General features: G+C 37.8%; 1 protein-coding gene across 1 annotated transcript in view; it reads right to left on the bottom strand.

The window, feature by feature from the left end:
• The window catches only part of pusl1 (pseudouridine synthase like 1), a 33477-nt gene extending 11128 nt beyond the window's left edge, over window positions 1-22349 (bottom strand). Inside the window, exons 1-5 of the mRNA XM_036559520.1 lie at window positions 22066-22349; window positions 21914-21971; window positions 18730-18917; window positions 8661-8810; window positions 6036-6206 (exon numbers count right to left, since the gene is read on the bottom strand). Of these exons, the coding sequence (XP_036415413.1) occupies window positions 6036-6206; window positions 8661-8810; window positions 18730-18917; window positions 21914-21971; window positions 22066-22124 (626 nt within the window). The 5' untranslated portion in view covers window positions 22125-22349. The remainder of the gene's footprint in view (window positions 1-6035; window positions 6207-8660; window positions 8811-18729; window positions 18918-21913; window positions 21972-22065) is intronic.
• Between the last annotated feature and the right edge of the window lie 1029 nt (window positions 22350-23378).

Raw genomic sequence — 23378 nt, 5'->3', positions numbered from 1 at the left:
TTCTTTAGTTATTTAGTAATAGTTATGTAACTATTATACTAATTTTCACCTTATTAGGAAGTAGATGAATAAAAACGTGAAGCTAGAATATATGACTAATATATGCCATCCATATACGAAAAATGTTTTCTACTATATATGGTTAAATATACACATTACACTTAAATGTTGATATATGGCTGAAATAAGAGTCCCATATATGTATACGTCTCCCTATGTGACAAATATAAGTTGGATATACTCTATATATACTAATATATGTCAAATATTTGAAATCCAACAGATTCCTATATCAGATTTCTGTAAAGCTGCACACAAACCACACACACAAACACAACCACTGCCCCAACACAGGTGAACACACGTAGGCTAACAAAGTGGAGGCAAAGAAGTTAACATATGCGGTACCAAAGCCGACTCTATTTGACTGCATAGAACTGTGCAGTATAAAAGTTTTTGTATTATCTTTGGAAAATAGGCTGTAGAGAGATCATATTGTCCTACCTATGTACATCACTGACTGCTTTTAGTTAGGCATGAGTTAGCAAAGCTGCTGTAGCACAATTTCCCAATAGCTGAATCTCAAACAGCTCCCATATTCCTATATATGCACTATTCAAGTTATGAAATTTGTGTTCATACCCAAACAGTGTAATGTCTGTCTAGTGTGGAACTGTGAACACATGGCTGGATCCCAAATGGCTATTTATTAGACATATTATGTACTGTTTGGGTACCAGGTGCCAATATTTCAATTCCTACATAGTGCGCTATGTAGTGAGCAGGGAGCCACTTGAGATATAGCCAATGTTTTTGCTTAGCACAGGCACCCAGCGTGTTGTTTTAAATGAAACGTCTTTATTGGAAATTGTTCATAAACAGAGCTTTCTTTAGGAGCTGTGTTTTACATGCAGTGTGTTAACTGGACTGAGCGCTTTCATACAGTGTAAGCATACAAATCCAGGTTTAGCCGTACACAACGGTCTATTCAAACACACCGTTTGAGCTGACATTAAATAACAAGATTTCTAAAACTGCACAGCGTACACCTGGCTTAACTCAAAGCTGTGAGCACTGTGCCGTGTGCATTTACTGGGCAACAACAATGTGTAATTTAAATATTTGCAGATAAAGGACAGTGCAAACTACAAAGTGCCTCAAAGAAAGCTATTACACTAAATGGTTATCAATACACTGCCTCATGTCTGAGACATTGTTTTGAGAGGCTTTTAGCCTAAAATGTTTTTTTCAAGAAGCACAGATAGGATGTTGTGTAGTCCTCAAAATAACATATTTTTTCACATTCGTCACTATTTTACTATAATTAAAAACTCAGAGGAAGTGTAGAATCACTGGTCATTTTGGACAATAAATAAAATGGCTATATTTGTGTTGCAGACATTGTGACCCCTTTGAGCACAGGAAAGAGTGGAGTTTACATTTTTCTATTTTATTAATATATTCTCTATATCTGCAGTAGCATCACGGTTGAAGTTGTGTTTTTATTACAGTGAGCAGAATCGCTTCCTCATCAGCTGGCCCCTTTGGGGGAGCAGCGCTAAAACGCATCCAGGTTAAGGTGCAAACAGGGAAAGTGTGTGCAGAGCTGTAGGTCAGTTCTGAGTCCCAGAGCACCCCATTATTATACTGACTATATTGTTACTAAACTAGAAATTATCTAACTAACGTTAGATAATCTAACGTTATGATGTCTTTTACAACCATTATATCTCCTGCTCGGTATACAGAGTTAAATCTCACAGTTATTGCGCCACATATGAACAATCTGATTGGTCGCCACTCAGTTCATTTGCATAAAGTCAGTCCACAACGAGAAAGCAGAGTTGAGGGTGATAACACTCTCTACAACTGTTGTTTGCTCCTGCTGTCTGTATAAGAATAATAAACCAAACTGGTGATCGGTGAACATCTCTGTATGAAGACGTCTTGAAATAAAGGTAAACTTTTCCTCAAAAGTGCACAACTCCGTCTAGTTTACTCTCAATAACTTGGGTAATGACTCCACAAGTCAACAGAGAGGATGTGCATTAGCAGTCCGATGGGTCAGTTATACGTATATATATTGCCATCTCTTGCCTACTTATGCAACGCTATGACATGTTCTGTATGATGTAGATAATAAAAAAAAATCGAATAGGGAAAAAAGCAAATGTTTCACACAGCATCATAGTTCACGTCACATATATGCTGCTTGCCGTGTGCCTAACTCTGGTTGTTCACAGTTGCAAAAAACAAACAAATAAACAAAACAAACAAACTAGTTAACCAGCTAACACTAGTTGTTTACCAAAATTTACGTTCCCTCCATAGCCACAATAAGGACCACACATTTTTGCTCCACCTCATTAAAGAAAACAGCAAGGTGACCAATCAGACGTGACCGTAGATTCATAAATCTAGAATTCTATATTGTTATTGCATAACTACATTTAAAAAGTAAAGCTATTTTACCATACTTAATAAATATAATGTTAGATACATGTTATTAATTACATTTACATACAATTTATGATCTGTATTCACACATTTAAGTTTGCACTACTGGCTTTTTCTATTTGTTTTGGTATGAAGAAATGACAAAAATATGAAAGATTGATTCTCTTTACATAAAACAAGGCTGTACGCATCAACTTAAAGGCAGGGAATTTCTCATCCATTTCTCAAAATGTCAACATATTTGATTTGGAGATGTAAAAACGTCTATAATTGTTTGATGTAAAATAGTTTGTTGTAGAGAAACTTATCGCCTCAGATTTATTATTTTTTTTAAACAGTGGTTGCGATACAGACCAGGAGTCATGATGCCTAAAACATAAATATGGACATTTTATTTACTATCCAGAATGAGCTGTGAAACCAACATGTGTCTTCCAAATTTATTATTGATAACGAAATAGTGAATAAAATAGTGTTTTCTTTGGGTACTATTTTGCCTTACAACACGCTGCCTGTATCTCTCTGCCATGAGTCTGATAAAATATATTTGGGCCAAAACCTCATCTGAAAATTGTGACAAAGCAATATCTCAAGCATCAGGCAGCATATCCACCGCCATTTTATGTAATAAAAATAACTTTCTGTGATGTAACGTAGCTTTTAGAGGCATGAAACTCTTCAGGTATCTGGTTCCTAGCACCACCGCTGCGAACAATTCTGACTCGCTAAGTTTCTCTAGACCAAAGCACTCTGAATGACTTTGTTTACATCTTAACCATTAAATTATGGAAAACGTTTGAAAAATGGGTGGAATTCCCCTTTAATCAAATTCAAATCATAAAATATCTCCTCTTCTACTTACAAACACAAATGTGGTGTTGACTGAACATACAGAATCTGCACTTTCAATGGAATTTCTTTACTTCCTCCAATGAGCTACAAGTGAGAAATAAAATGAAATCACATCCTGTTTTTGTTAACACCAGCAAGAACTACATCTTTTAGGGGTTAACGTAGCTGATTCAGCACAGTTAATGAACAACATCAATTTGTGTTGAATTTTCATTAGAAGAAACATATTCAACTAAAATCAAAAAGAGTCATACTGTATAGATGTCACCCCCAGTGTCCCGACTGGCCCCCTGCCTCGCCTCCTCTCTTTCTTCCACAGCACATATTGTGGAACATGTTTTTGGTCTTAAAACTTAATGGGCTGAAAGGGGATTTGGCAATAAAAATTTGGAGTGCTGAATGATAGCCAAACACTGTAGCCTTTATCACTGAGCAGCCGTCCTTGCAACATAGCTTAATGTTAGGCCTTTATTTCTTCAGTCTACAGACATTTTAACTCCACATCTTGGCCATGAGATACTGAAGTAGCTTACTTTAATCAGTGACCTCATATGTGAGCTCATGCATTCATGCATTTAATTCTACCTTGATATGCTGCAGACAAGCATAGGCAGAACTTTCAACTAGAGAGACCAGGCTTTCAAATGGAATCAGTCAATTCTAAATATTTGTCTTAGTGTGCAGAGGGTCCAAAATCTACAAGTAAACACCCGTCCAGTGGACATTCAGCACATTAACTCAATATCTTGTGTACAAACCAAAATGTTCAATAAACTACCAGTTAGAATCAACATTTTTTTCAATAATTCAATAATTTTCAAAAACTCACATTGATGTAAATGCTAAATATATGATGGTGATCAAAACTTGAGGCAGATAACTCGACAAGAAGTTACTACAAATAAATAAATACAGTGCATTATTTTTAATTTAATAACTTTTTTCCTAAAAACATTCACTACATAGTCAAATGTATATGGACACTCCTACTAATTACTGAGATTAGGTGTTTCAGCCACATCCACTGCCGTCAGCAATCTCTACAGACAAACACTGGCAGTAGAATGGGTTGTACTGAAGAGCTCAGTGACTTTAAGCGTGGCCCTGTCATAGGATGCCACCTTTGTCACAAGTCAGTTTGTGAATTTTCTGCCCTGCAACATCTGCCCTAATCAACTGTAAGTGCTGTTATTGAGAAATGGAAGCATCTAGAAGACACAACAACCCAGCCAAAAAGCAGTAGACCACAAAAACTTACAGAGCAGTGCTGCTGAGTAACGAAGCATGTAGCATGTAAAAATCACATATCCTCTGCTGCATCGCTCACTACAGACTGCCTCTAGAAGCAACTTCAACACAAGAACCGTGTGTCAGGAGCTTCATGAAATTGTTTTCCATGGCTTAATGGTTTGATAGTTTGGTGTTGTTTCTCCTTCCCAGGAGAGTGGAGGCCATTATGGTTGGAAAAGGGTGGCAAACTAGCTCATTTATGTGATGGTCATGGTCACATACTTTTGGCCACGTAGTGCATAGTGTGTATATTAGTGGTGCAACAAAATAAAAAGCCCTGGCCAGGGACGCAGGAAAGTGTTTTATATTGGGTAGGCTGAAATTCTAAGCAGGATATATGTAACGCAGATGATGTCATCCTAATCCTATTTGCCTATTTGCCATTAGAAATTTTTGATACTTTTCATTAAACAGATTGAGTCATACTACACTATAATGAGGCGAGAGATGACAATATATACGTATAACTGACCCATCACACCGCTGATGCACATCCTTTCTCTGGACAAACTTTATGCAAATCAACTAAGTGGCGATCAATCAGATTCTTGTTATGATACAGTTCATAAAACATTCTTATTATGTTAGATAGTTTGTTTAAGTTTAAAAACACTATTAGGCTACTGTGGGGTTCAGAACTTCCCTCTATCTCTGTATAGCCTTCACTTTCTCTCTTTGAACCTCAACCTGAGCAAGTTTTAGCAATGCGCCCCAAAAAGTGGCCAACTGTTGTCGAGGGAAGAGATTCAGCTTGCTGTAATGAAAATACAGCCTGAACCTAAACAGCGGACAGCTACTGCAGATTTAGAAAATACATAAATAAAAATAAAAATACATACAAACTTCATACCGATAGAAGCACGGACAAATTTTTGCTAGGCTCAAATTATTAAAAAGTTCAGATTGCTTCTTTATTATTATTATTGTTTTTGACAGTTGCACTCATGAAATTTGGGAGTGCTGCAGCACCCTCAGGATCCCCACGTCTCACATCCCTGCCCTTGGCCAAAACCAAAATTCAACTAACAACTGTCCAAAAACCAAACCTGGAAGCAGAAAAAGTGAACAATAAATAAAAATGGATTACATAAACATATTAAAATTATTTTACCGTGTAGGCTACAGTATGTGCCACAAAATCCAAAATTCTTAACAGAACAGTTAGTCATTAAAGGCAACAAATTCCAGGGACTTTTATTTCTGCTTCTGTTATTTTGCTGTATTCTACATATCGAGCAGGAAGTCCGGTTTCAAGTGTTATCAAACCTGTAGTTTTTTTTTGTATTTGTGCATGCTTATTGAATATCTAAAAATTCCTTTTGGTATCCCGTATTTCATATTTCTCTCTCTGTTGTACAAGTTTTTATTAAATAAAATATTAATATGACAAATTATGTGAAACCTCTGAATAGTAGTATAACCTGGTGTCTGTGTACCTGTGGAAGTGGCGCTGGCTGAAGGAAAGGCCCAGTTGTACCTGCACCAGCTCCATGGTCTTCACTGGGTCTTTGAAAGGGGCGTCGGAGCTCAGGGCACGGAAGGTGCTGAAATCGTGCGTGCCGGTCAGCACAGTGCTGGCCTCCTGCATGGCGCTGATGTCCAGCTCTCTGCCAGAGAAAGAACCACAAAAAGAAGAGTAGTCATTCATAGCAGCAGTACATATGTGAGAACAGAGAAAGTTTTTTTTTTATTGGAAAATGCACTTTACATTTTACGAACACATATTAGAAAAAATTCTAATCCTACATCTTACACTAACGTACATTAAAGTTAAGAATGTTTTTTTTTCCTTCTCATATAAAGTTGCCGTTTCACAGATATTTTCTCAAGACAGTGACGCAGCATCTTTTTAACCACTATTTCTAATTCTGTTAGAATTTGAATTTCGGTGGGCAAAATAGAAAATAATAGAACAAAACAATATTTCAGGACATTATCACGCTACACGATAGGTATCACAATTATTAGTTTTTCCCAGTTTTGATAAATTGGAAAAGAGAAAAAAGAGCCAGTAGTCTACTAAATATTATGATGAATTAATAATAATGAACATGCACTTTATCGTAATTTATCACAATAACAATAAATATCCACCCCTATTGTGAAGTTATTTTGACATTTTTTTATAAGCAGAGATGAACTATGAGTATTAGAGCTAGGCCTTTAGTTTGTGGCATAAACGTCAAAACTCGGTTAAAAACAAGGAAATAAAAACTCCTTTACAATGCTAACTTCTGCTAGACCCCCTTTGAGATTCTTGTAGTATGTGCTAATCTTACAGCAATTCAAATGAAAGTTTTTTTAGCCTTTCTAGATTAAACATGAACATCTCAACCTTTTAACAGACATATTATTATATATTTTACCTTATAGCAGTTTTACAATGAAGTCCTACCTCCAGTCAGTGATGTATCTAGGACATCAAGAAGGCCTAAAGTGATGTTCTTCTCACAAAATTGGTCCCATTCATTGCAAATCAAAAAGCGTTTTTGTGACCTTTTTTTGTTATATTATGTCAGTGATTAATTTGACAGGTTAGGCCTTTAGTTACGCTCCTGAGGGCCTAACCAATAAGAGAAAAAGCCTGGCTGTATATAGTTAGATATCACAGAAAAAAACAGATAATTGGATTGGATTGGATAATATTCTGTAGGTTTTTTTAATGCTTTTATTTCAAATCAAAATCTGACAATGAAATAAGAACAGTATTACAACACAGAGTTTAAATACAACAAGGATAATGTTTCTATCTAATAAAATTGAACTACAAATTACAGATGCAGTTTTTCTTATTTCACAGAAACCATTAGGCCTTTTCTGAAGGCCTAGGAGGCCGTAAAGGGGTCCCCACTGATTATAAGCCTATTTAATCCTAGAAAAATGGATCAGAGTATTATTTTTGGTCAAAATCTTCTGCATTGCTACTCTTTTAGTCAAAAAGAACAAAAATGTCATTCTAGGCCTCTGTCAGTCGATTTTCAGTGGCTGAAATTTCAGTGCATCCCTGATTAAACCGTGCTGTTTTAAGGTACTTCAGCATTGCCATAAAGAAACACTATCCTAGAGACGGCTGTGCATAGTGTGTAATTATTTACAGTGTGAGCTTTAATTACCGTGCATATTACTGCATTAGGCTGAAACGTGTTTCGGTGCTGATGTCTTCATCAGGAGTGGGAGGGTGTTAAGCGTTATTAAGTCAAATCAGGACGCGCAGAGAAAGCCAGACTAAAGAAGCAAATTGAAAGAGCTTCTCAGAAGCATATCTAGAACATGGATGACTGCGAATGAGCAAAAGGGCGGAGGAGTATGTGTCTGTGTAAGGAGAGAAAGAAGAAGGGAGGGAGAGAGAGAGAGAGAGAGAGAGATATGAGTGGGTGTTGTTATGCGTCACTATAAGCCTGCAGCTTATCTTGCCCTACTTTCTCCCAAAAAGTGAAAGAGAGTGAAAAAAAAACAGCATTAAATGTTCAGGCGTCACCCTCTGAGACAAGGCATGGCGCAAAGGCTTTCCCCAGTCATACTCTGAAGATGCATCATCCTACACTGCAAAGAAAATACATCCAATTTACTTGATTCGAATGTGTACAATATTTCCACATGAATGAAACACATCAACACTACTTTGTCTTTTGGTTTACTTACTTTTGGCAATAACTGTGTTGATTTCATTCATGTGGAAATAATGTACACATTTGAATTAAGAAAATCCTGTCCATCACTGTTTTCAGCCCGCTCCACTTCTCTCAGCCATCTCCACTACTCTCCTTCAGTTTGGCAGAACCGGCCTCAATAACCCACATCTTTTTGTTTGCCCCTAATTCGCTGTTGCTTGTATGTGTTTATAATTTATGTGCCATTCCTTCTTGATGCCAAAGTCTGCTGTTCTAATTCCTGTGTTGGGACCTGGGGCTTGAACACTGGAAAAAGTAATGCATGATGCACATATTTGAATCAAGCAAATTCAATGCAGTGTAGGAGCAGATCCAACTGATTCAGGAAGCTTTAGGCTCTGAAGCCTACAGAGCACATGCTGTGTATAGTGGGTGGGGGGGAACACTCACGTGTCTCGTAATGCCCAGCACAGATCCCTCTCCGTTAAGGGCATTTCTGAGTGACGGGAGACTCCAGTGGCCAGGCGGTACACGTAGGTTCTTGATATGGCGCGATAGCGTGCATGGAAGTCACTCGGCACGCAATAGACTCTTGTGATTCTGTTTCAAAGGGAATAAATGGAGAATTAGATTTACATATATTACAAAAGTTGCATGATTCTGCAAGAAACAGTTGAACAATAATGTGGAAAGTTACACTGCGATATTTTAGGCTGTGATAAATACTGAGATATTTGAGAATAAAGACAAAAAGACAAAAATGATCCAGAAAAACTATTCCTGAATAGAGATAAACATCATTCTAGCTTTAGAAAGGGTGCATTTAGTGGGGGAATTAAGGCTGTAGTTCATTCAGTATAGCAACTCATTTAATGCTACTAAAGCTGCACACCATGCGCACAAAACACCAAACTGTGATTATATGGTTTTTATGTACACAATTATATTGTTATATTGTATATTATATTGTGATATATATATAAAACTTTCATGACATAATTTTATTTGCAATTTAATAATTTACATTTTTTGATCATGTGAATGTCTTGATTCACTAAAACTGCAAAACAATTGCAATGTATAAGAGCTGATTTGCACTTTGTAATCTTCTAAGATATTAGTACTGCAAAGGCCAATATCATGATATTTATTAAGAAATATATATTGTGCAGCCCGACTCAGACAAGCGAGCAAGATAAAAAGGTTGGATGCTACAGTGAATATGAAAAGCCTACATATCCTCACCGATTTTTTTTTGTGATGCAAAACAAGAAATTAAGATAAATAATGTCCAATATTTTTCCTTCTTTAATGGGACCTGAGACCAACAAACAAACAAAAAACATAATTATTAGGAAAAATAATTGAAAAACCCTGGTTATATAAATATACACACCCTTTTATAATAAGGGCTGTAGCTGAATTTAGAGTAAACAAATCTCAAAATTGTTTCAGAGTTGCATCCTTCTTGGAAAGCTATGGTCCATCAGGAGCTGACGAAACATCTAAAGAATCTTACTGTGAAAGCTACAGATAAGGAGGATGGTATAAAATTATATCAAAAGCACTGGATGTATCATTAATCAATGTGAAGACTCTCATTAATATGTCAAAGGAAATGTGGCACCGCAGCGACATTGCCATGATCAAGAAAGTTGATGACAGGACCAGAAGAAAACTTATCAGGGAGTCTGCCAAGAGGTCTACAGGAACTTTAAAAAACTGGAGGAATTTCTGGCACATCTTGCGCTTGACAACACACCATGTTCTGCATATGCCTGAACTAAGGATTATAAAAGAAAAATGGATGCCATTTTTTACAAAAACAGCATCCAAGCCCAACCAAAAGTCTGCAAAAAAATATAGTAAATCACCCAAAAACCATAAGATGAGACCAAACATTTGGCCTGAGTTCTAAAAGATCTATTTGGCGCAACAACAACACAGCTCATCACCTAAAGAACACCATACCTACTGTGAAGTAAAGTGGTTGGAAAATCTGATGGGACAGGGGTTCTAGCCAAGGTAGATGGTGTCAATAGATCAAGATATTTTGGCACAAAACCTGCCGGCCTCTGTCAAAAAGCTGAAGATGAAGGCGAATTTTACCTTCCAACACGATAATAATCCAAACACCACATCCAAGGCAACCAAGGAATGGTTTCAAAAAAAGAAGATCAATGTCTTAGAATGGCCCAAACCTCAATTCCATAGAAAACCAGTGAAATGACCTGTGAAACTGGGCTGTGCACAGGAGATCACCTGGCAATTTGAAAGAGACTTTTTTGCAAATAAGAGTTGGATTAAAATTACTAAGACCATTTATTTATTATTTACTTAAATACTTACTACTGTAATAAATTCAAAAGTTGCCTGGGGGGTTCACAAAATTGATTTTCAATTATTGTTCCTAACAATTATCTATCTCTTAAATGCTGTTAGCTGCAAGGTTACATGAAATTGTGACATTATTTATCTTGACTTCTTGCTTTACATCACAAAAATAAGGGTGTATAGACTTTTTATGTTCACTGTATATTCTTTACTTGTAGACTTCCAAGATTCATTGGGAAGCATTAAATCATGAGAAAACATTCTGACTTAAAAGTCTATAATAAATCACTGAAAGCTGTTCAGAGGAATGTTTAAATGGGAGGTTTCAGCATGGTGCTAATGGGCTTTTCAAAGCACGCTCCAGTTCTCCATGTGAATGAAATGCAGTCCTTATAAGAGACAGCATTATTGATCAGCAGATGCAGACTCCACTCAAATCAAGCAGGCATGCTTTGAATACTGGGGTAAATAAAAAAAAATAAAATAACAGAGGCTGACAGTTAGATCTATTTATTTATTAATTTGAGGTCTTTTGAGTACCTATTCAAATGGACATTCAATGTTCCACTGTGCTCCCAAACTTCTAATCTAGCTAATCAGTGTCACTAGCAGTGATTAAATAGGGTTCAGCTGGAACCATATTCTGGTGGAGGATAATTCTGCTTTAAGGTGCAGCTGCTTTAAGGTGCAGCGACTGCTGATACAGGTGTTCAATTCTGCAAACACGATGTGTAATCTCCATAGAAAAGCTGCCAATAGAATGGGATGCTCTAGAGCAGCTGCACAGGTGCCTAAAGTCACCATGCCCAATGCCAGGCTTCTACTAGAAGGACAGCATTGGGCTGTAAGCCCATAGAGCTGTGGTCTCTGGAGTGACTGAGCACCACATAATACCTCTGGGATGAGTAGCGTTCAAAATCAGAAGCTGACTTAAATGACGCTCTTTTGGCTGAATGCAATCGAATCCTCACAGCAATTTTCCAACACCTACTGTAAAGCCTTCCCAGAAGAGTAGAAGCTGTTACTGCAGCCAAGGAGGAACAAACTCTATATTAATATCCTTGATTTCAGAAGAAATGTTGGATGAACAGGTGTCTACAAAATTTTTGGATATATAGTATAGCTTTTGCTAAACTCTATTGCATGAGCTATGATCATCACAGTTGTTTTGTTTGAATTTTTCTGAGGAAACATGATGTCTGAGGTAACATGATCTGGACTATGCACAAAGGTATTAGTCTTCCTGGGTTTAATGACTCAACACATTAAGGCTATAGATATAACATTCTCCTGTACACACTTTGTAATTGCTATCGTCATTCTAAAGCATCTGGAATATATAGTTTGTAAGTATAGTTGTATAAGTGTTTACAGCAAATGTTATCAGGTATAACGTTGGTGGTCTTCATCATAATTATTATTCCATGCATTAAAAGCTGTTGGGCATCCAGCCCTGAGGCCCCATGGGCCTTATACGGACCCACACAATAGCTTTCACTCTACATTAAACATTTATACAACACAATCCCATGAGGCCTTAGGAAAGGACCCGTCTATCACCATGGCACTAGACCCCCCACACAATCCCAATGATGACAAAGGAGTAAAGGGGGTCAAGTCTCACAACAGCTATTATTACCCTCTATGGGGTTTCCACTGAGCATAGTCTATTGAAGGCAATGAGAGTCTGAATGAAGAGATGCTAACTGAGAGCATGTTCAAAAGCTGCAAAGCTTGTTGACATTGCGGCCGCCTACTTGACTGAAATTGGAGTGCTTTCATACAGCATCATCATCTGAAAGGCTTTCTACCTCTGATTAAACTACATGGTGAGGTGCCAGCAAATCTGCTAATGCCAGATATACACAAGCTTCCGGTAATTTATCTGCTTTACCAGTCGTCTCACATTCTGCTAATTTTGAGCTCGACCGAACCCACTAAAAACGCGTAGTCATTTTGAACTGCAGCTAACCTTAGTCTACCCTAAAGTTCCAACAAGTCTTGCCGCCTAAAATAGTCAAATAAACTTGGCTTGAACACAAACAATCATCATTAAAATTTAATGCTCCTTTAGACCCTCTGAGCACTTAGAATTTGAAGGGTCAGTTGAGAGGCTAACGGCCCACTGGCCCAAAAGCCCTTCTGCCCAGATGGAGCAGGAGAGCTTCCAAACAACTAATTCCCTGAAAATAAACTGTATGTGTATCAGCATAAGCCCTGGGTAGTTTTCACTACAGTTCAGTTGAAGGAGCAATTCTCACAAAACCTGTAATTTTATATTGTTTTCTAACCATGAAGAACAATTCAAAGGACTTCAGCCAACAGGCCTTGGCACTGTGATGCTGAAAAAGTTTATTCCAGCTGTTCTTGTAAAAGATATGTCAAAAGATATGTCAATTGCTTGAGGTATAACTTCAATGCCTAGTTGAAAAGCCATTCAATGGAAAATTCTCATTTTATTTTTTCTTCACTTCACATTATTTTTATTCACTTTTTTTATAATTAAGAGATGCTGATTCAGAATTTAAACACTGTTAAAATACACTGCAAAAATGAACTGTTCACTTCCCAGCCCATGAGCTCTGTATATGGAAGCAAGGCTGTTTTTGTGATTTCCCAAAACCAACACATTAGTATATATACCAATGAGCCTAAACATTATGACCACCAGACTAATGTGCTGTTGGTCCACAATGTGCCGCTAAAACAGCTCTGACCTGCCAAGGTGTGGGCATGACCCCTGAAGGTGCCCTGTGATATCTGGCACCAAAACGTTAACGACAGATCCTTTAAGTTCTGTCCGTTGCAAGGTGGAGCCACCAAGGATTAGACCTGTTCTTCTAGCACATCCCACAGACGCTCGATCAGACAGAGACTTGGGTCCACAACATGTTTAATTAGGTGGCACATTTCAAAATGCCATCCCCACGAATGCCTGGACCAAGGGCTTCCCAGAAAACACTGCCCAGAGCGTCACACTACCCCCCCCACCAGCTTGTCTTCTTCCCCCAGTGCACTCTGGTACCATCAGCTCCCCAAGTAAATGGCTGTCCATGTGATGTAAAAGGCAGTGGAACTCATCAGACCAAGTGACCTTCTTCCATTGCTTTAAGGTCCAGTTCTGACACTCACATGCATATTGTACATGTGCCCCTTTAATGATGCACAGGGGTTAGCATGGGCACTCTGGCTGGTCTAAGGCTAAGCAGCCCTATACACAGTAGACTACGCACCGTGTGACACATTCAACTCCATCATTAAAAATTTCTGTGACTTGTGCCACAGAAGCCCCTCTAGTCGGTTCAGATCAAATGGGATAGGCTTTGTTGCTCTCGCCATTGATAAGCCTTGTGGTTTGTTCTGCCTCGGACCACTGCTGCTAAGTACTCACCATTGCTGACCAGGAGCACTCCACGAGCGTTGCTGTTTCAGAGATGTTCCGACCCCCATCTGGTCATGACAAAGTCACTCAGGTCTTCACACTTGCTCATTTCTCCCACATCCAACATGTTGACTACGAGAACCAACTGTTCACTAACAGTCTAATATATCCCAGAGCGTTGTTATGAGCTAATTAACACTATTATTCTGCTTCATCTGTTAGTGGTCATAACGTTTTGGCTCATCAGTGTATCGTCCTGTTTAGCCTAGAGCAGTTTAGCTCTGTCCACTCATGTTGAAGTTTTAAGAAGTGTTTTAGCCTTGGCTGCTTTTTGAATGTGGCACAACAGAGGACACACAATCAGAACAGACATTGTCGGCATCTATTTGTCTTAAAAGCACAGCAACCAAATCAGCCTGTTTTATTCTAAGAGGTTTGAAAGCAATCATGTAAAAATGAATTATTACATAAAAGCAAATATCACAAGTGGATCTTAGAGGTAAAAAAGAGGATATGGGGCCTTTAAGAAATGTCAATTCCTTAAGGTGTATGGTAAGTCTCATATTTTACAATGTGGGGTGCCATTAGGGAGGCCATCCACTTGCTACACCAACATCACCAAGGCCTGTGAGCATGTGATCATTAATTCACTCTTAGCTCCTTTTATTGAGCTACAGAATGTCTGGAGAATGTCTGCTAAATTCCTCCAAACTGACTTCATAGCAAGTAATGACATGTTACATTTTGGGATTTGTATGGAATCCTCCTTTAAGACTCTGACATCACCTTTTTGAGGCTGTCGCTCCATGTTGGGATACCACCCCTGACCAGTAACCACCTAAAACACTCCCCTGTCCCAGTCTGGGCAGTCAGAGGCACAGAGAGCTCGGATGTGGTACAGAGGAATCCCTCGGTTGGTATTAATCATTTACTAGCCAATGGTAATTGCTGCTAACAGGAACGTTGAATAAAACATTAGCTGAGCTGGCATGTGCGCCCCGTGCTCATGGCAGAAAGTACAACTTTAGTCAGAACACAGCAGTACCATGAAGTTACGAGAAGACTATAAAACAAACTATGTGCCGCAAAATTAATAGCCAGTTCTTAAATATTTAGGTTTATATACTTAAATAAAACTTTTTTGAGAATATCCAGTTTTAGAAATCTCTACTCTACAAAAACACAAGCTTTGAATAAACATTTACTGACAGAATTCAGCAAATGTCCAGTGGCTTCTATTATAAGCGCGTTTAAAATAGGGATGTACATGAGTACTTGAGTACATGCCAGCTGACAAGCATACCAGCATCCAAAACACAACATATCATCACTGTCCAAAGAAAAACAAGTATCTCCAAAATAGTAACTTCACAAGAGAAGGCAAAAATGTTCTTAATTTTTAATGCAAGTTAATGTAAAGAGATTTTATTTAAAGTGGTTTTGGATCATTTCTTCCAGTCCGTCCATCATTTTCTCATGTAAAGAACAGCCACTATGTTCAAGTGATGTATTAAAATAAAAATCAACAATAAATCTAGAAAAATTGTTTTTTTTGGACAGCAATAATATGCTGTTGTCCAGGCATGCTGGCATATGCTGTTTTTTCTAGAAGGAACTAAAGTCACTATTTGGGTATTTGTCTCGTTTTATCACAGAAAGATGGAGAAACATTTATATACACAGCCAAAGAGTTCAGTGAAACGCTGATTTTCTCTTTTAACAGAACTGTAAAATGTGGCCAGTCTATCTGCATTTACAAGTAAGAATACTGTAATCTACACTTTGCGACTATGAAACAGGAGTGCCTTAACATGAGATCATTGCTAAAGGCGTAACTGAGAGGGCAACATGAGCGAAGCTTTTTCACTAACTAGGCTAACTAAGTTGCTCTATCTAATGCTATAGGTACAGAAACAGTACAAATACATTTCTCCATAAAACTAACAGGTTGGCACATCGTTCACCTGTAAGAAAAAAATGAGTTCTCATCACCATCCACCATCATCTAAAGAAGACTCTTTGCTCATCCAACACGAAAACCTAACAATTTCCCTCAGCTACTTTCAGATAAAATGTTTTAAAATGTGTTTGACTGCTGCTACACCAATGCTGACACCTAAAAAAGGTAAGCCTACAGCCCTACTTTAATGTTGGCCAAAGTTTTTTTTGTTTTGTTTTTTCCTTCCCTGCAATTCACTCCTTTATTTGCTATAAATGTCTGCCACATCTCTGACAATTGTCATATTTTTGATAAAAGTAAGTCTCTTTCTTACAGTAAGAGAAAGGAAAGGAAGAGCAAAATTTCAAACTGCAACCAATGACTGCAGATTCATTGAGAAGGTATTATCTACTGTTTTAAAAAGAATAATTTAGTTTAATTATATACAACCCCAATTCCAAAATATTTGGGACGCTGTGTAAAATATAAATTGAAAAAAAAAAGTGTAAATAAAAACAGAATGCAATGATTTGCAAATCTCATAGACCCATATTTTATTCTCAACAGAACATAGAACACATATCAGATGTTGAAAGTGAGACATCTTACTATTTCATGAAAAACATTAACTCATTTAGAATTTGATGGCAGGAACGCATCTCAAAAAAGTTGGGACAGGACAACAAAAAGCTGGAAAAGTATGTGGTACTAATAAAAAACAGCTGGAAGAGCAATTTGCAACTAACTACATGACTGGGTAGAAAAAGAGCATTTTAGAGAGGCAGAGTCTCTCAGAAGCAAAGATGGGCAGAGGTTCGCCAATCTGCGAAAAACTGCGTCTAAAAATTGGGGAACAATTTCTGAAAAATGTTACTCAACGTAAAATTGCGAAGACTTTGGATATCCCAACATCTACAGCACATAATATCATCAAAAGATTCAGAGAATCTGGAGAAATCCCTGTACGCAAGGGACAGGGCCAACGGTCAATATTGGATGCTCTTGATCTTCGCCTCCTCAGGCGGCACTGCATTGAAAACAGGCAGCATTCTGTACTGGAAATCACTGCATGGGCTCAGGAACACTTCCAGAAATTACTGTCTGTGAACACAGTTCACCGTGCAATCCGCAAACGCAAGTTAAAGCTGTATCATGCAAAGAAGAAATGTTGTGAACACAATCCAGAAACGCTGCTGTCTTCTCATTTATTTACATTTTACACAGCGTCCCAACTTTTTTGGAATTGAGGTTGTAATTATGAAGGCTTAGATTAGGCCATTTTAGACAAAACAGATAATCTGAGATTTTTTTTATAGAAATATAAGAGAAATAGCCCTAAGAATTAATTGCGAGAGATGTTATGCTTGAAACCTTTCAACTCAGGACAACAGACTACATAAATATACCATCTTATCTTAACACTGCTTGACAGCAGGCATATTTTCAGGAGATGGTAAGACGGTGTGATCTGGAACCAAGAAGAAAGTCAAATTGGGGGGGGGGCGCAGATAAAGCAAGAGAGAGAGAAGCTGACATGAACATGTCTAAATTTAGCTTCAGTACTTTAGTAGAAAAGTAGGCAGAAAACTAACAAATAATGATTAAAAGTAACAGCTCTCTACAATCTGCATCTTTAAAGGATACTTGGGAAATCATACATTTACCAGCACAAGAGGCTGAACATTCTCTGAATTCTGAATAGAGAACAAAAGACACCTTTTTAATTTGAGAAGTACCATCAAAAAAGGAACACCAAGCTTAAATAGGTCATGATTTATTACCATGTCATAGGATTACTGTTGATGTTTTGGAGATGCTAAGTATGAACCGCATGGGTGGAAAGGTCTTGCATGGGTGGAAGAGGCTTTGCATGTTGATGAGATTGTTTCATAACATTTTTTACATTGCCCTAAAGATTTTGCAATTGCATTAAATAAACAAATAAAAAGATTTATTTGAAGATAACAGCCAAGAAAGAAGTTGCTCGTTAGGTCACAGCTTTCGTTTATAATGTTATCTGTATATTAATAGGACATTTATGCCCCCTACAAAGGAGAAAATTAGAAAATTATTTTGAATTTGGTTAAAAAAATCAGCTAATGGCATTCCAAGCAAGTGCTTAAAGGGACAACTGAATTTTCCTCACTTTTTCAAAATAAAAGAGTTTAGTGTAGTACATACACATTCTTAAAATTTCAAAATGTATGGTTCACTCCCCAGACCATCCATATTTGGAAAATGAGCTGCAAAAAGAGCTTATTTTGATTTCACTGTTTTTGTAATGTCATAAAAACCAATGTGTTCACATATATATGCAGCAGTTTAGCCCTGCCCATTCACACTGAAGTAATAAGGCGTGTTTCAGCCTGGACTGCTTTTTAAATGAGGCACGACACAGGGCAACCAATCGTTCTTAAAGGCACTGTAACAAAGACACCCTGTTTAAACCTAAAGGATAAAGAGAGGTTGGAAAATGATCATGTAAAAAATCAATTACGACCGTTTTTGGTACACAAACCCACACAAATGTTATAAGTAGACTTCAGAGGAAAATAACATAGTACAAGATAATGTAAGATATGGCCACCTTAAGCAAGGAAAACCATAAACCAGCATCCTCAACCACTAATCCTGCTGGGCTGCAGCACCGCATAGTTTAGTGTTTAGCTTGTTGCAACACACCTGATTTTATTAAATAATTGAGAAGTACCGTCATATGTGTTGGAGCTCTGGGATGACTAAATTGTGCATTGTTATGGTCTTCTGAGACTGAATATAGACTAGATTCAGTGTGGGTGGAATACAATTTATATTACAAGAGAGCATCTGAGTTTTAGTACCATTGCTCTTAGAACAGCTCTTACCTGATGGGCTCTGGTTTTAAAAAGAAGTTTAAGGCCTCGGTCAGGACTTTTTCTGTGAAGGGTGGTTTGTCTGCTTTCCGCAGGATGTCCAGGTGTGCAGAGTTACAGAGAGCATGCACACCAGTGTCCGTTCGACTGGAGATAGACACTGATACCTCATTTAGTGGCTTTAGCCTTCGCACTGCGTTCTGATGGGAAAAAACAAACAATGGAATAATTTGACACAAATCTAATGAAGAAACTGGCAAAGCACTGACACATGGAGTCCATAATGGGTCCCTTGGGGACTGTGACTTTAACAAAAATCTAATAAGTGGCTCCTTTAAGTGGCTCTAAGACAGCTGAAAGATTAAAGACAAAGCCACTGAAAGACATTCAATTCAATATATTTGAGGTAAAGTGGAAGATTAGCAAATTACTCTAGACTAAGCCAGATATACAAATATGCATCTGCAACTACTCTAAAATCATTAGACTCTGTATACAACTCTGTTTTAAGATTTATTACTGGTGACTCTACAACACCTGTCACTGTATACCGCATAAAAAGGCTGGCTGGTCGTCTCTGGCTGTGCATCAGGAGACAAGCCGGCTTCTTTTTATCTACAGAGCACTTACATCATACACCATAAAACATCACAGAAATGCTCAATATAAATAATGCAATTTATCAGACTTGTTCCAGTGACTGGTTCACCCCTCTGGTGTCAAGGGTTCATACTAAACTGGGAAAATCTGCTTTTAGCTACAGTGGACCAGAGAGCTGGAATTTATTACAGGAAACTCTAAAGCTTCACTCGCTGGTGACACACGAACATTTTAACTATTTAACCTCTAACCACCTCCACTCAGTCTGCAACTCCTCTATTCTAGTTAAATTTTTGTACGATGTTTGTATGTTTTATTGTTTTACACTTACCATTCTTTTATTGATTTTATCAACATTTACTTTTTAGTTACAGCTTAGTTGTTACTTTGTTATTTTCCAAACTTTTATTCATTTTATTACCAGCGTTTCTATTGTTATCCCCATTTGATTCATCATTTATCATCTTTCATCATCATTCATCATTTATCATCATTTTATTTTTGTGATTTTACAAGTTTATTCTGATTTGATTGATTTTTTTACCTTTAAATGTTACTATTATTATTACTATTATTATTAATAATTTATTTATTACTATTCTTTTTTTCTTTTGCTTTGATATGCTTTTACAATCAAATTTTTTCTCTCTACTCCTATTTCTTAAATTCCTGATTTCTATATAGGCTTAGCTAAATTGTAAATGAGGGTCGCCTTCAATATACCTCACGTTATTATAAAGGTATATTTATTGAATGACTGAAGTCAGATCTCTGCAATGACCTTTTCACCGCATTGTATTTAAAGGACAGACCATTACATGCTGTTTCAATGACCTAATTGATGCTTCGCCCACAAATGCCTTCTGTTGTAGCAACTGTTTGAGGCTGGACAAGCTGTACAGATTTCATTTAACTAAATCTTTTGTGAAAGTATCTAAATTTGCAGTATTATTTATTTCAAATGTTATTTATTTTGTAAGCTTTGGCAGGTCACACTGTCAGCATGGACTGGGTGTGGTTTTATTGTCATGTAATGAAGCTACTGTAAACATGGTAGCAAACTGTCAATGATTTTAACCTGCCTGGTTTTGATTATCAACAATTTAGTGCAACTCAGTATCACAGCATTTTAAACATTATGTAACTCAAAACATTGTAGTGGTCGAATCAGAATCATTAACGTGTTTTATATGTTTGCAGTTTATAGTTTAACTGCTTTAATTTCTCATTAAGCTGAAAGGGATTTTTGCTAACGTACTGTAAAGCTTGCCTGACCTCACAACAGTTGCTATGCATGAACAAGTTTGTGGGCAGAGAATCAGCAGGTTGTACACACCAGACATTTAACTAGTAAATACTAAAGACTTCTCTCCATTCAGGTGATTTTTCAAAGATATGGCCACCACACGGAAAAAGAAAGCATGGAGGTCCGGAGGACATGTATCCTCCTTTTTCTTTACTGTATTAAAAAGCACACAGATCTTACAGAAGAGTGTCATGTACTTTTTTTGGCATTACTCGTAGATACGTCACATCTCATAAACTCATGTTTCATCCAAAATCCTGAGCTTCCCACTTGTAAACACTATTTTGTTGGTGGTTCAAGTGCAATTTACAAGTGGGAAAATTCATTTTCCAATTTCTGACACCACTCAAACGCAGCATAACTCAGCAAAGCTGACAAACACAAGGTAATGACCACAGCCCAGCTCAAGAACTTAACTTGCACAGTTCATGAGAACAGAGGAAAGAACAAAGTAAAAGTGCAGCAATGATTTTAAACTGACTCCTGTACTAAAATCCAAACAGATGTTCGCCTGTCTGTTACATTACTTTTCGGGAATACATGGGGAGTTGTTTCGGGATACAACCCTGTATATCTGATCCCTCTCTCTGAATAAACAGATACTTGGCTTCTGTCTTGCTGGCATTTAACTCAAGGAGAATATGGTTTCTGTCAATGAGAACATCCACAGACTGTTTAAGAGCTACAGATCACGAAAGCTTGCAGAGATCTCATTCTGTGCATTTCTAATCTAGTTTATGCCAGCATTCTGTGCCCAAACGGCACTGCACCACAGACCCAATTCAGCCACTGGCATAATATGATTCCTTTCCGTCTTCACATGAAGATGCATTTGCTGTTGGATTCAAGTCTCTTCTTTGAGGTGGTCGGCACATTTCTGATATTTCTGTCCCACAGCTTAACACGTTTAGCTAAGCACTGTCTTTGTGCCTCACACAAACTTGAAGACCAGCCAAGAGACCACATGAAAGAAGCCAACTGCCCTGCCAACAGGAAAAGCTCTGCATATGCATATAACCATCAGAGGTTTTCTCATTCCAAAAGAATTGTGCATTTATGCATAAATGGCAGTGGATGGAGAAGACTGCAGATGTTGTAAGCCGTTTATTCACTGGTCATTCTGGATGCAGAAAAAAGGGAATGAAGAGTTGTAAAACAACCACATCCTAGAGGCTCAGTCCAACGCAGAATGACAAGCATGTGACGAGCAGATTTTGCCTTGTCAACAGGAACAGTAAATGCAGGCTAAACTTGCTGAACATGTTTGAGCCTAGATACTTTCAAACTGACCTCTAAGTGATTCTGGACACCCTCCACTGGCTGGTGGGCTGGAGCCTTCATCACACCACTGTAAGGAAAGTGGAGGGAAGCATAAATACTGTGTGTGGTATTAAACTTTAAACAAAGCAGGTATCGAAAACGTGGGAAATATGCTGACAGACCTGTATTTGGACCCGAGGTACTGAAAAAAGATGAGGTAACGGGTACTGTTCTGCTGCATAACCGCCTGATTTTGAACCAGATGTGGGAGTTAACGTTAGGCTGTTAGCTAAAATACACCGAGAATGGAAAAGAGTAACAATAAACATGACCTAATAAAATTAAACTTCACAAGACCAGCAGCTCAAATCCAATAAAACAAGGTCTGTGTCTGTTTTAAATCACACTTAAAACCCAACATCTCCAACACGGAATGCATTTAGCCTCTCACTGAATGTTGTGTACTCCACGCTGAATGAACTAGCAAGCGAGCTGCATGCAGGCAGCCTCTGCTGTCACTGCAGTGCCTGTACAGAATAGGCGTGTTTCCGACATCGTTGTGTTAAATGTAGAGAAAGTATTGTGTCCGAAACACATTAATAAAGCTGTTAATGTTTCATATTCTTATTTAATTAATTACCATTTAAACTATACGAGAATATGGAAGTGAAAACAAACGGCATTTCTTAAGGCAGCGAACACCTTCAACGAATAGACAGTTTTCACGGCTTTCAGCAGTCAGGACCCTGTTATTTTTTACCACCCGTATTCCGGCACATGCACTCCGATTGGCTGATTCGGCGGACAGCTGTTATCTACTAGCCAATCTGAGCACAAAAGACTGGAGGTTTCCAGCCAATCAAAGCGCTCTGAGGCGGGACTTGTCGGTATGCAGGTGGGAAAAAGACTTGACGTGTCTTTTTTTTTTAATAATAAGTGAAATGAACTCGTAAGAATATTTATTATAGAGAGAGGCCATCGGACAATACAACTATTCATTAATCTACCATATTAAATAAGTTACAAACTAATGTCTAGACTGTCTGTCCATTATGGCCTCCCAATTTTGAGACCAGGACAGATATATTAAATACCTTAATCCAGGGGGGCAAATCCTGGTCCTGGGGACCCCAACTGTAATCTAATACACCTGATCCAGGTAATGAAGGCATTCGGTGGCATCTGAAAGTCAGAACTAGGTGTACTGGAATTAAAATCTTCAGGTAGGTAGCTCTCCAGAACCAGAATTAAACAGGCATATTAACACACCGGGATGCTGACACACTGCGATTTTGCTGTGATATTTAAAATCCATAATTTACTGCCCAATAAACACTTATGATACTAGGTAATGTTTCCTTTCATGTCATTTTAAGAGAAGAAATTCCCATCCCAAATAAGCTATGTCAGGTTTATAAGGCATTATTTTATTCATATAGCAGCTCTCAGGAAGAATGGGTTCATTTACTTCACTAATGCAAACATAAAGTCGACC

This window comes from Colossoma macropomum, unplaced genomic scaffold (assembly GCF_904425465.1).
Source record: "Colossoma macropomum unplaced genomic scaffold, Colossoma_macropomum, whole genome shotgun sequence".
NCBI lineage: Eukaryota > Metazoa > Chordata > Actinopteri > Characiformes > Serrasalmidae > Colossoma > Colossoma macropomum.
The sequence above is the reverse complement of the archived record's forward strand: the minus strand, read 5'-3'. Positions and strand labels throughout refer to the sequence as shown.